This window comes from Scophthalmus maximus, chromosome 2 (genome assembly GCF_022379125.1).
Source record: "Scophthalmus maximus strain ysfricsl-2021 chromosome 2, ASM2237912v1, whole genome shotgun sequence".
Lineage (NCBI taxonomy): Eukaryota > Metazoa > Chordata > Actinopteri > Pleuronectiformes > Scophthalmidae > Scophthalmus > Scophthalmus maximus.
Window position 1 is genome coordinate 14,198,968 of NC_061516.1, and position 11,064 is coordinate 14,210,031.

Genomic DNA, 11,064 nt, shown 5'->3' on the forward strand with positions numbered 1-11,064 from the left:
TCTACTATTGACTAAAGGGTGGCGTTCCCCCAACATACAAATAAACAACTATTATAGAGTAGTATGCACTCACTTTTTGCTTGTTGAATGGCAGATTTGCCAAGTTTGTTTCAGAAGTCAAGTGATGCGGTAAGATAATATACTCCCAAGAATCGTGGTATAATGGGACAGCTGCTTGGTTCGGCTCTGTGCCAGTCTGTTACAACTCACAGCTCGGAGCCCTCAGTTCACGCCGATAAACACAAAATGACTGACTTCCAGCAGCATCACGATTCCTAAAGTACCAGAAGTGATAATCTGATTCAACCGATGATCTAAGCAAGTCTGGTCATCCATAACAGAGCCACAAACCATTCAGAAGGTACGTGTGTGTGTGTGTGTGTGTGTGTGTGTGTGTGTGTGTGTGTGTGTGTGTGTGTGTGTGTGTGTGTGTGTGTGTGTGTGTGTGTGTGTGTGTTCCACTTTTACTCATTCCCATTGAAAAGACAGTGCTCCCTCTAGTAAGTTTAATGTTTAAAATCATCAGGTCTTCATTAACAGTGCAACCACTGAAAATGTGCTGCTTGTTTGCTGTGACGGGGAGGACAATATGCCAGCACAAAACCAATTCACACATTTCAACGGCCGGTGGTGCTTCCTGAACGCGTCTCGTTCACAAATATTTAACTTCTACTGGTCGTTGTATTGTACAGTAAAGCAGGACTAGCGGTAACAGTGCGTTGAGAATACTAAACCTTCTGAGTTGAAGGTCCTTAATATTAGATGAATACAAAGAGCGTGGTTTGATAGACAGCCATAGCAACACATCCAGCAACCTATCATGTTTCAAGCGTTTGGGTTCCATGGACACCAGGTGGCAATGTGGAGTTGTGTTACGGTATGACTAGGTTACACATTCAAAATTGCAACTTTTCTCCTTCACTTGAATGATGTCTGATATGATAGTGGTCTAATTAAACCAAACTTCCCTAAACATCCACTCTGATCAACTAACAGCTAGAAAGAGGCCAAACTCTAAAAGAAAAACCCCCAAAAACTATTTTTCACATGGCTGGATGAACGAGGAATACAAGCAGATTCAGATTTCCCATTAACCTCGAATGGGACCTCTGGATCGACCTTGAGAACTCAAGTTTTTACAAAAGGATCTTGTTTCACAAGCCTGCACTGATGCCACACTCGACCACTGAACAAACAATATCGACAATTAATCAATGTGGCGTTTTCTTCAAATGTAACACTACACTATCAAAAAGTGCTTTCCGATAAGTTTGTGGATACAAAAACAAGTTTGATGTAAACAAAGTTTGATCTGCCAGAGCTCTGTAGAGGCAATGGGTATGGCTGTTTGAGCTGTGAAATTAAAAACCAACAAGAACACAGTATGTCAACCCAAAAAAGAAAAAAAAACCCTTTCGGGAAAAAACAACAGTGATCATTAAAGTGCATCCCCGGATGTGTACCTACCCCTCCCCTTCCCTTCCCTCCCCATGTTGACCCCTCAGGTAGAGTCAATGAGAGAAACCCCAAAGGCAGACAGAGGGACCTCTGCTATTTGGAGCACAATGCTGCCCAAAGGACCTACAGAGGAACAGTCTATAAATCCAGTGGCAGTACTTTCATGAGAAAAGACAAAACTAAAACAGTTATACACAGATAAAAACGGGGCGGTCACAAATTATCCTTCCAGCTTGGCAAAGAGGTTTTATATTTCTCGGTAGTGTAGAATAAGTGGTGGCTGTTGACAGAGGAGAGGCCTGCTTGCTGTGACAGTGACCTCTGTCCTCCACTTCTGCCCTAATTTCAAGTTCCGGGCAACGATGAACTCCGAGGACAGAAGGAGAGTCACTGCTAATGGTAGCTTGCCCTGATGCACACAAGTATGGGTTCAAATGGCAGGTTGGTGAAGTTTCTCAAATGCTTCCTATTTCTGCTCTTCATAACCTATGTTGTCCATGATCAGAAATGAAGTGTGCAAGTGCACTTTTTTTTTTTCTTCTTATTTTTTTCTTTCGTGCGTGTTGGTGATAAGGTCCAGCATCGTCATTGGCACACGTGGCTTCATTGTCTCTCACAGTGTCTCTTGTTCGGCCGGGGAGTGGTGGGAGTGGGGGTGTTGGTGGAGGGGTGGGAGCAGTGACTGCAGGGGAGACTGGGGGGTGGTGGGAGGCGACTGCTGCAGGGGGCTGAAGTGTGTGGTGGTGTGGGGAGGAGAGGAGCGGTAGCAAGAGTAGGCAGAGCTCCCACTGAGGGTGGTTGTGGGCGAGGCGGGGAGGCCTGCCAGGCCAGTGGGGGAGTCGAGGAAGGGCTGGTTGTAAAAGAAGAATGCACACTGGTGGATGAAGGACTCGATGATTGTCTGGTAGGTGCGCGTGGCCGTCAGGGCATCCATTGTGGTGAAGTCTGGCCTCATGAGAGTGGGCCAGAAGCAGATGGACAAGTTTTCACTGGTCATCAAGTTCAGCCTGCTCAACTGGCTCACCCTGAGAAAAACACAGTCAGACACCAATTTATCCATGCTTATCATACAGTGCTGAAACACAGATGGGGGGTCTGCAACAGAAGACTAACAAATCCATGAAATTTAAATAGTAGACAGGGAACGTACTTGTGTAAGTGGCTCACGACATATTTGAAGACATCGTAATTCTCTCTGGGGAACCTCCTCAGGACATCCTTCATAGTATATAGCCTCTGTTCTCTGTCATTTATTCCTGGACACACGGAGAGAAGTTACCATTAAATCGGAGCCCCTAATCATTACATAAAGTAATATGACACCAAAACGTCTCTCTCTCTACACAATCATGAACATTATTCTTGTCAACACTTACACCTAAAATGGGGCAAAGAAGGTCTGTCAAAACCTTCTCTAACCTCATCTCTCCTAAAGAAATAATATTTTTTTATGTTCTAGAAGCAACCCTCCCAGCACAGCAGTGTTTGCTTACTGAAAGCATCCAATAGGTCCACCTGCAGAGCACAAGGCACCAGGGGCTCAGGCAGCTCAGAGAAGAAGCTTTTGAGGCCTCCCGCCACAGTGTTTATGGAGAAGTCTTTCTCCACCAGGTCTAATCCGTGGTCTGTACATGGAGAAAGAGAGAGTTAAAGGGATCAGGGAAAAGGAGCCCATCAGCAGGAGCCGTCATCAGGACGGAACAATTTGTTGCATGACACTATCCTTTGGTCACTGTTTTTGTTTTGATTAGGCAGCCACATAATTACATGTCAACCAGCTGGTTGAAACAAAACGATTGAGCAACTCACCCTGTTCAAACTGCCTCTGCATGCTTTCCATCTCTGACTTGTTGCCGCTTACACGGTACAAACCCTCTGTATTCAAGCCTGGGCAACAACAACAAAAACAGTGCAGCAGGGAAAAGGGAAAAGACGTGGGGAGGAGAGGGGGGAGCACAGTGGGAAACGAGCAGATCACAAACACTTCATTAGCCCAACTGTTGACAGAATTGACAATACAGATGCTGGCACCCTCTGGAGGAGTACTTAACTGAAACTGAAGCTACATCCACACTCATACATTTTTGTTTTAAAACTCATCACTTTTGCGACGTTTACGCCTGGCGTCTACACTACTGAGACAACTGGCCAAGTTTTAGTTTAAAAAATAAGCGACTGCGTTTTAATCTGGTCGGGCAGAATCTGAGACAATTGGAAACAATGACACAGTCACCCGCATTTCGCTTCCTGGTTGACATTGTCATCACAATGAGTCAGCACAACATAGATAGACATAAATTGGTTGAAATCCCAAATGAATAACTTACCTGTTGTCTCAATGAAGCGGACACACTTCTCGATGAAGAGTGGGATAGGTCTGTCTGGGGACACCACACTTACAAGGGGGACCCCAAAGTAACTGCTCTCGGGGGGCTTGGGAATAGCTGGACGGTGCTTTGGTCTTGTTTTCTGTGAAGAAAGAAAGACAGAAGAGTCAAAAAGGGATAAATCGTTATGTTGATACCAAGTGGTGGGCTCATTGGCCTGGAACTACAGTAAGTGTGAGGTTCCTCAACAGTCGCAAAACAGGAGTTCCTCATATTTTGTCACAAGCTTAATGTCTAGATCCCCTCCAAGACATACCACAGTTTAAACATCCTCACTCAACACTGACCGTTATGTATTTTATGCTAAGTGCAATAGTGCTATTATAGAAATTATGGTCTTTGATAAGGAATATCTAAGCAACATTTTTAAAAAAACAAGTCATTAATTAATTAACAACATCTGTGTGAGATTATGGACAAGTCAATGAAATAAGAAAATATTAGCTACTTTAAATCAATTAAAACGTAAACAGTTGGTACAATACACACCTTGGCTGTACGTCGCAGGCTCTTCAGTATGTTCCTCTTTTTTGGGTCCTCACTCTCCTCAACAAGACTTTCACCTTTCAGGGTCCCGAAGTCATCTTCCTTGGACTTTGGGAGAGCTCCCATCTCATCATCACTGCCTATGAAGCTTGTGCGGAAGCTGCTGAACTTGCCAAGCCGCTTGGAGCGGTCACGGTAGAGACGGGGCTTCACCCCCACCGCTGAGAACTTCCTCCTTCGCTCGAGAGAGCTGCTGTCTGCTTCGCTGTCGGAGCCGTTTCCATTCGAGTGCATCCTGTTGGAGTTGCGGATGGTGATGATTTTGCCTTGTGTGCTGTCATGTGGCACTGAGTAGATGATCTCTTCGTTGCTAGGGCGGGGTTTTGAAACAGCATCCAGGGGTTCGGCATAGTCTGAGGGATCATAGCCCACATCCCCACCAGGAACCCAGGTAACAGCAGAGGGCAGGGAGCGACGATGTCCTAGCGTGTCAATATATGGGTTACGGCTGACCTTCCGGAAGTCGAAAGTGACACCTGGTTTAACCCTCACTTGGGGGGGTAGTTTGTTGTTGAGTTTGTTCTCAAAGTCTCTGATATCAGAAATGACAGAGATGTCACTAGAATCTAAGTCAGGCAAGTTGAAGCCCCCACTGTGAGAAGTGAGTGTGCCATCATAGTATGGTGGCGAGGGCTCTACATCATCCTCGGAATCCAGGAACATGGTGACAGTACTGGGAGAACTGCAGCGTGGAGAGTAAACATTTTCATTGGTGCATGCTTCAGCAACATTATCATACATGTGTGTGGCCTCCACAATGTTGCGTTTCTCTATCACCTCCATCAGAAAAGAATGGAACATTTCTATCCTGTGCAGGCCTCCCACTACGCCTCCAGATCCACAAACCACACTATTAAAGCGACCCTCAATCTCATGGGCTAGTTCCTCCCCCTGGATCAGCTGTTCACAGGCATAGTCACTGTCAGTGAGCTCTGCCTGGCTATCTCCCACTGCCAATAGCTGAACTGGGATGATGTCTTGAACTTCACACAAGAATGCACACAGAGTCTCCAGGGAGGCTTTTCGAGAGACCGAGTACACTGCAAAGTAGCCGTGTACTAACCTGCTCTTTCGCAAAGTGAAAGAGGCATGGTAAGAAAGCAGAGACAGCTCTATGGCAAGCTTGTGTCCACCAACTGTCTGCTCCAGCAATACGGATGTGCCACTGTTAGACATGGGCCTGCAGTGCTGGTGCATTAGAAAAGGGGACAGGAGCTGTTCTATGTCATAGGAGTCCCCGCACATTAAACACATGACGACGCGAAGGTCTGCCTCCGGGGCCGGCTGATGAGGAGAGTCTCTGAGACCTTGAGGCTCAGGGAGGAGCGGTGGGGAGCTGCTACTGAAGGATGAGCTCCTCCTAATATCCAGAAGGCTCCTCAGCACCTGGTTGATTTGAGTCTCGTTGACATTATGACCATAGCCCACACCAGGGGAGGCAGGGTCTAAAAAGCTACACTGCAGTCTCCTTGCAACCTGTTGCCCTTGTGTTATTAGGTTTAATGCAGTTTCTCCACCTATATCCACGTATGATCCGACACCTCTTTTAGTGACTAAAAGCAGCGAGGTGGGCAACTGAGCCAGCTGACTATCTCTTCGACCTAGAGTTGATTCCCTAAGTCGCTCAAGGCTTTCGACCACATAAGAGAGGGACTCTTTTGAATTGTACAGACACAAACATCCGTGAGGTGTGAAAGTGGGCGTGTGGAAGGAGTTTACTGGAAGACGTACATTTCCCTCAATAGGCCGCAGTGTCAACTCATACATCTTCCCATCTAGCACATACCAGTCATCGTTTGTGCAGAGAGCCCTAATCTCATTGGCAAATTCTCTGGCCAGTCCATCCTTCCCTAGGATGACGAGGTTAATTCTGTCAGCCTTGGTGTCTCCAAAATGAGCTTTCACATCAAAAAAGGGATAACATGTGGGGAAACGTGACACTAAGAGCTGTTCAATCTTAGAGTCTCCGCAGTGAGGACTGCTAGGGCAGGTCTCCTTGGTAGGATGATAGACAAAGTGGATATGCTTCAGTACCAGCGCATCTCTTTCAGCTGGAAGCTTTTGTAGAGCCTTGAACCTCTGTTCCTCCCCCAAAACCTCCTGAATTGCCCCCATCTTCTCCTTGCTTGGCTTGGCATCGACCTCAAGTTCATAAAAAAGCTCAGAGTACTCCAGTAAAAGCTCCTGAAAGTCTTCTTTAGCGCGGTCAATGATCTCCTTCTGGTGGCGGTTGTACAATTCCAAGTACTCTGGCTCCTCAAGCCACTGGTAGAACTCTTCATTCATGATGAAGCTGCGTGCCTCCTCCCATGGTTTACCAGGTGTGACAAAGGGAGAGGAAGCTAACTTCTGCTTGAACTCCAGCCTCATCTCTGCTCGCCTGCACTCATTACGCAGATGTTCCAGGTGGGCATTGAATATGTCCTCTGCTTCAGCAGTCTCCAGTATATCTGAAGGGATTCGCTCATCTTCCATGTTATCAATGTGTGATGTATCTTCCCATGGTGAATCCTCCAAAACAACAAACCAGTGGGCAAAGTGCTGCTTGGACTCCAAGACTTTCTGTACCCCAGACCAGCTCAGCTGATCTATCTCATCCAGGTCAGGCACCAAAGAACTGAGTGCTAGGGGAAGAGTGCTTAAGTAAATTTTGCGACGCCTCTCAATATGATCCTGCTTCAGACGGTAGACGTGCTGTTGAAAAAGCTTCTTGCACTTTGCCGTTCCCTCCAAGAAGACATATTCTTTGTACTCTGGGGAGGTGTTCATGCGTCGACTGGTGTTCAACCAAGTTTCATTATGATTCTTTACTATGCGGTTGATTAACCATTCATAGCGATCCTTGGCAGAAGCTATCTGCTGACTCTGGAGCTTAAGGGCTTCAAAATAAGGAATGATCTTGGGCTTGCCCCTGCTCTTATCAATAAGTTGAACCAAAGTGAGGAAGGCGAGGTCAACATTTATATTTGAGCGTGCAGACGTCTCAACTACTGGTAGACTCTTTTTTGTGATAGCAAAGGTATGTGCATCTTTGATGTAGCGTTCAACTCCTTCATCACACTTGGTGAGGACCAGAACAATGGGCTTCTTTGTCTTGCTGAGCTGACCATACAGGTTTGTGACAAATTTCAGCTGGTCATCAAAGTTGCGGTTCATGCCCCGGCTTACATCAACACAAAGCAGGAAGCCATCCACCTGCAGCTTTCCCTCGGGCATTTGTTTTTGCTCAAAGTCTTGCTCCAGACCCAGCTGATCTGTACAGAAGTACATGAGCTTCTCTGCTGAAGACAGCTTGGTTCCAGCTGCCCGTTTGATATAGGGCTGCATAGCAGTGCTACGGTGCGGCTGAAACGTCTGGTCATCAATGAATTCAGTTTGCTCCACAACATGCATCCTGCACTCAGGCCCCTCTTCCAGGAGCCGTGACACCTCCCCCCAAAAAAGGAAGTGATCATTATTAACAACTCGACCCCCAAAGTCGCTGGTGCTTAAAACTGATGTGTGGTCCAAGTAGAAGTCATCAGCACTTGGTCGCACATATCTATTACAGAAACAGGACTTCCCAACCCCACATTGCCCCTTCTCCTTCTCTGTTCCTGACAACCCCACCACAATGAGGTTGTAAATGGGCGATCGGGCATCTTGCTTTTTTGCCATCATCGTCTGCTGACGCTCATCCTGCCATTAACAGGCACTGTATAAAGGAGTTCACTTGAATGTTTGTCCATATAGTTGTTGATCCACAGGGTTGATCAGATTTCACTTTCTTCTGGTGAGCGTCGATTTCAATACATAGCAGTGCAGTGATATGAGCAGATGGTTCTTTATTCATTCCTTATATGAATCAGATCCTGTCAAAAAAAAGGAAAAGAAAAAACAAGAAATCAGACAAACAGGGCAATCAACAAAAATACATTTTGAAATAAAAGAAAAGAATAGAATTCTGCAAAACCGAAGATGGTACATACGTCACAGCCTAAGCCATATTAGGCGACTATGACAAAAATAAAAGCATATCCTTAATAACGCATATGCTACTTTATTTGGTAATGTTGACAGTATTCTTTCTTACAAGACTGTTTAAATTGCTGCCTTTGATAGATGAATCACCTCTAATAATAAAGGAAATTGAGAATGACAAACACTGTTCTGCCATCATATTTAGCCACAACCAAAAGCATAATGAAGACAACGTTAGAGGACAAGTAATGGCAACTAGTCACAATGTCTCCAGACAGAGGCCGTACATTTTAATTGTGAAAGAAAAGTCCAAAATGCAGTAAACTAAATTTCAAATCAGACAGATGATTTTAGTAAATTTCATGAGGTTGTCAGGCAGATGCATTTCAGTTTCCAGGGCTGCAACTATTATTCACATTGTTGAATTTACCTGCTGAGTATTTCATCAGATCAATAAGTATGAACGTGTCAAAAGACCATTTTCTCAGAGCCCAATGTGACATTCTCCTTTTGCTTCTTTGTCTGATAAAAAACGAAGGATATTCAATTTACTAACACAGCCAACAAAGCCAACAAATATTCATGTGTGAGCAGCTACACCAGAGAATTTGTTGGTGTTTTTTGGGAAGAACAATTCTTCACTTTACATATTACTTTAATTATCAAAGATTTTGGCAATTAACCTTACATCAGTCTCATTTCAGCTCAGAAACATTCCTGTAACAGCAAAACCCGGATCCAAATGAATCCATGGAGGAAACATGTCGGGAGGGCTGACAATGTTAGCTGATCGGAGAGTAGGATGACAGTCTGGCACAAAAAAATTATTGTTGATAGCACATATCTCCATTTTTCTTTTCTTCTTTCTGCTCAACATAAAAACCCCATTTTCACCTGAATGGAACAAAAGCTATCGGCACCACATCCAAAGACTAAACGTGTATATGAGTGGGACAAAAAAACTTGACTAACAAAGTTAAGACACTTCATGTACATGCTTGCATCATAATACCATTGATCAATGCCTTTGATTATTATATCTAGTGGTGCAATAGTCAGCTCACAGTTCCTACACACAATGACCAACCGGAATTTCACTTGTGCGTTATCACGACCCTCTGGTAACAGACATCATGACACATGCATAAAGTGGGGAAAGATAGATGGAACTAATAACTTGTCACATGAAGGGATCGCACAACGAGGAGCGCTGACAGGGCCCAAAGCAACCGGCAAGTCCACAGTGCCGAGCCGAGCCGGGCCGGGCCGGGCCAGGCCTCAACATCCACACGAACAGGACAAGTTCTTGGCAAAGACATACGACCACACTGCCACGATCCGGCGCCATCACAACACGGTTTAGCGAGTCGGCTCGTCCAGACACTTCATGAACCCGCTTTACTCGTATACAATTCTGTGACGGTCTATGTCGCACACGGGGCTTCACGGTTAACGTGGACTTCAGGGCGCGCGGGCGCACACACACACACACACACGCGCACACACACACACACACACACACAGGGGCTGACCACGCCAGGCCTGCTGTCTACATAATGAAACGAGAGCTGAAATCAGGGGGTAGCCCTCCTCCTCCCCGCCGACAGACAACGATTAAACAGGGGGAATTGTATTTGCCCAGGTGTGTCAGAAGACGACCCGGGAAGCGGAGGGTGTCGGGCACATACATACCATCGCAGTTCTCCCCTTTCTCCGCTCGCATCTGTCAGGCCAGCGCTTGCCGCAGCCCTCGCCGCCTGATGTGCACAGGCAGAAAGCCGCAGAATCCACCGGGCTCGCCTCGGTTCACAGATAACACCGAGTAAACGCCGCGACTCGTGCGATGAGGTCATTAGATTATTATTTTATTTTTAATCTTCTTCTTTTAGATATCAATTACCCACGTCAGGGTGCTCTTTATTTAGCATCGCTGCAGTTGGACCGCGGGGAAAGAGGGGAATAAATGGTCCCGAAGAATCGAACAATCCGACGTTGATGTGGCGAGAGCTCCATCCGCATGAGGGATTCGGCCGTATATTTATAAGAAAAATAAGAAGAAAAAACGATCTGCCCAGCCCGTCCTCTTCTCGCTTCTTCTTCACCACGTTGCTTTTTCAATCATTATTCTGTCCATTGTTGTGCCTCTACGTAACGCCGGGCCGGTCGCGCACACGAGACGACGGCGGGTTCGTCGCAGTCGCCTCGTCTCACTAATCCTCTTCCGCCGCAACGGGAGAATTCACTTCTTGTCCCGGTCACGTCTCGAGCAGATCGCGCGTGTGAAAGTGGTGTTCTCCGGCCAGCTCTAACGATAATGGCGGCGGCCCTCCTCCTCCTCCTCCTCCCCGGACCTAGTTGCCCTCTTCTTTTCTTCGGGAAAAGGGAGCTGCGGCGGAGAGAGGGACTCACCCAGCGGCGCGCTCACACAACTGCAGCAGGTCGCTGCTGCTGCTGCTAGCTGCCCAGTCCCCTGCTGCTGCTGCTGCTAGCTGCTGCTGTTAGCTGCTAGCTCCCCAGTCCCCTGCTGCTGCTGCTGCTGCTGCTGCTAGCTGCTGCTGTTAGCTGCTAGCTCCCCAGTCCCCTGCTGCTGCTGCTGCTGCTGCTAGCTGCTGCTGTTAGCTGCTAGCTCCCCAGTCCCCTGCTGCTGCTGCTGCTGCTGCTGCTAGCTGCTGCTGTTAGCTGCTAGCTCCCCAGTCCCCTGCTGCTGCTAGCT

At 46.8% G+C, this 11,064-nt stretch overlaps 1 protein-coding gene across 1 annotated transcript; it reads right to left on the reverse strand.

The window, feature by feature from the left end:
* Positions 1–1,936: 1,936 nt before the first annotated feature.
* On the reverse strand, positions 1,937–10,915 carry arhgap35b (Rho GTPase activating protein 35b). The gene is made up of 7 exons (XM_035624705.2): positions 10,044–10,915; positions 4,335–8,242; positions 3,786–3,927; positions 3,268–3,345; positions 2,952–3,083; positions 2,609–2,714; positions 1,937–2,483 (listed from the first exon to the last, which is right to left on the reverse strand). The coding sequence occupies exons 2-7, from the start codon at positions 8,049–8,051 to the stop codon at positions 2,072–2,074; spliced, it is 4,587 nt and encodes a 1,528-aa protein (XP_035480598.1). The 5' UTR covers positions 8,052–8,242; positions 10,044–10,915; the 3' UTR covers positions 1,937–2,071.
* Positions 10,916–11,064: the final 149 nt, after the last annotated feature.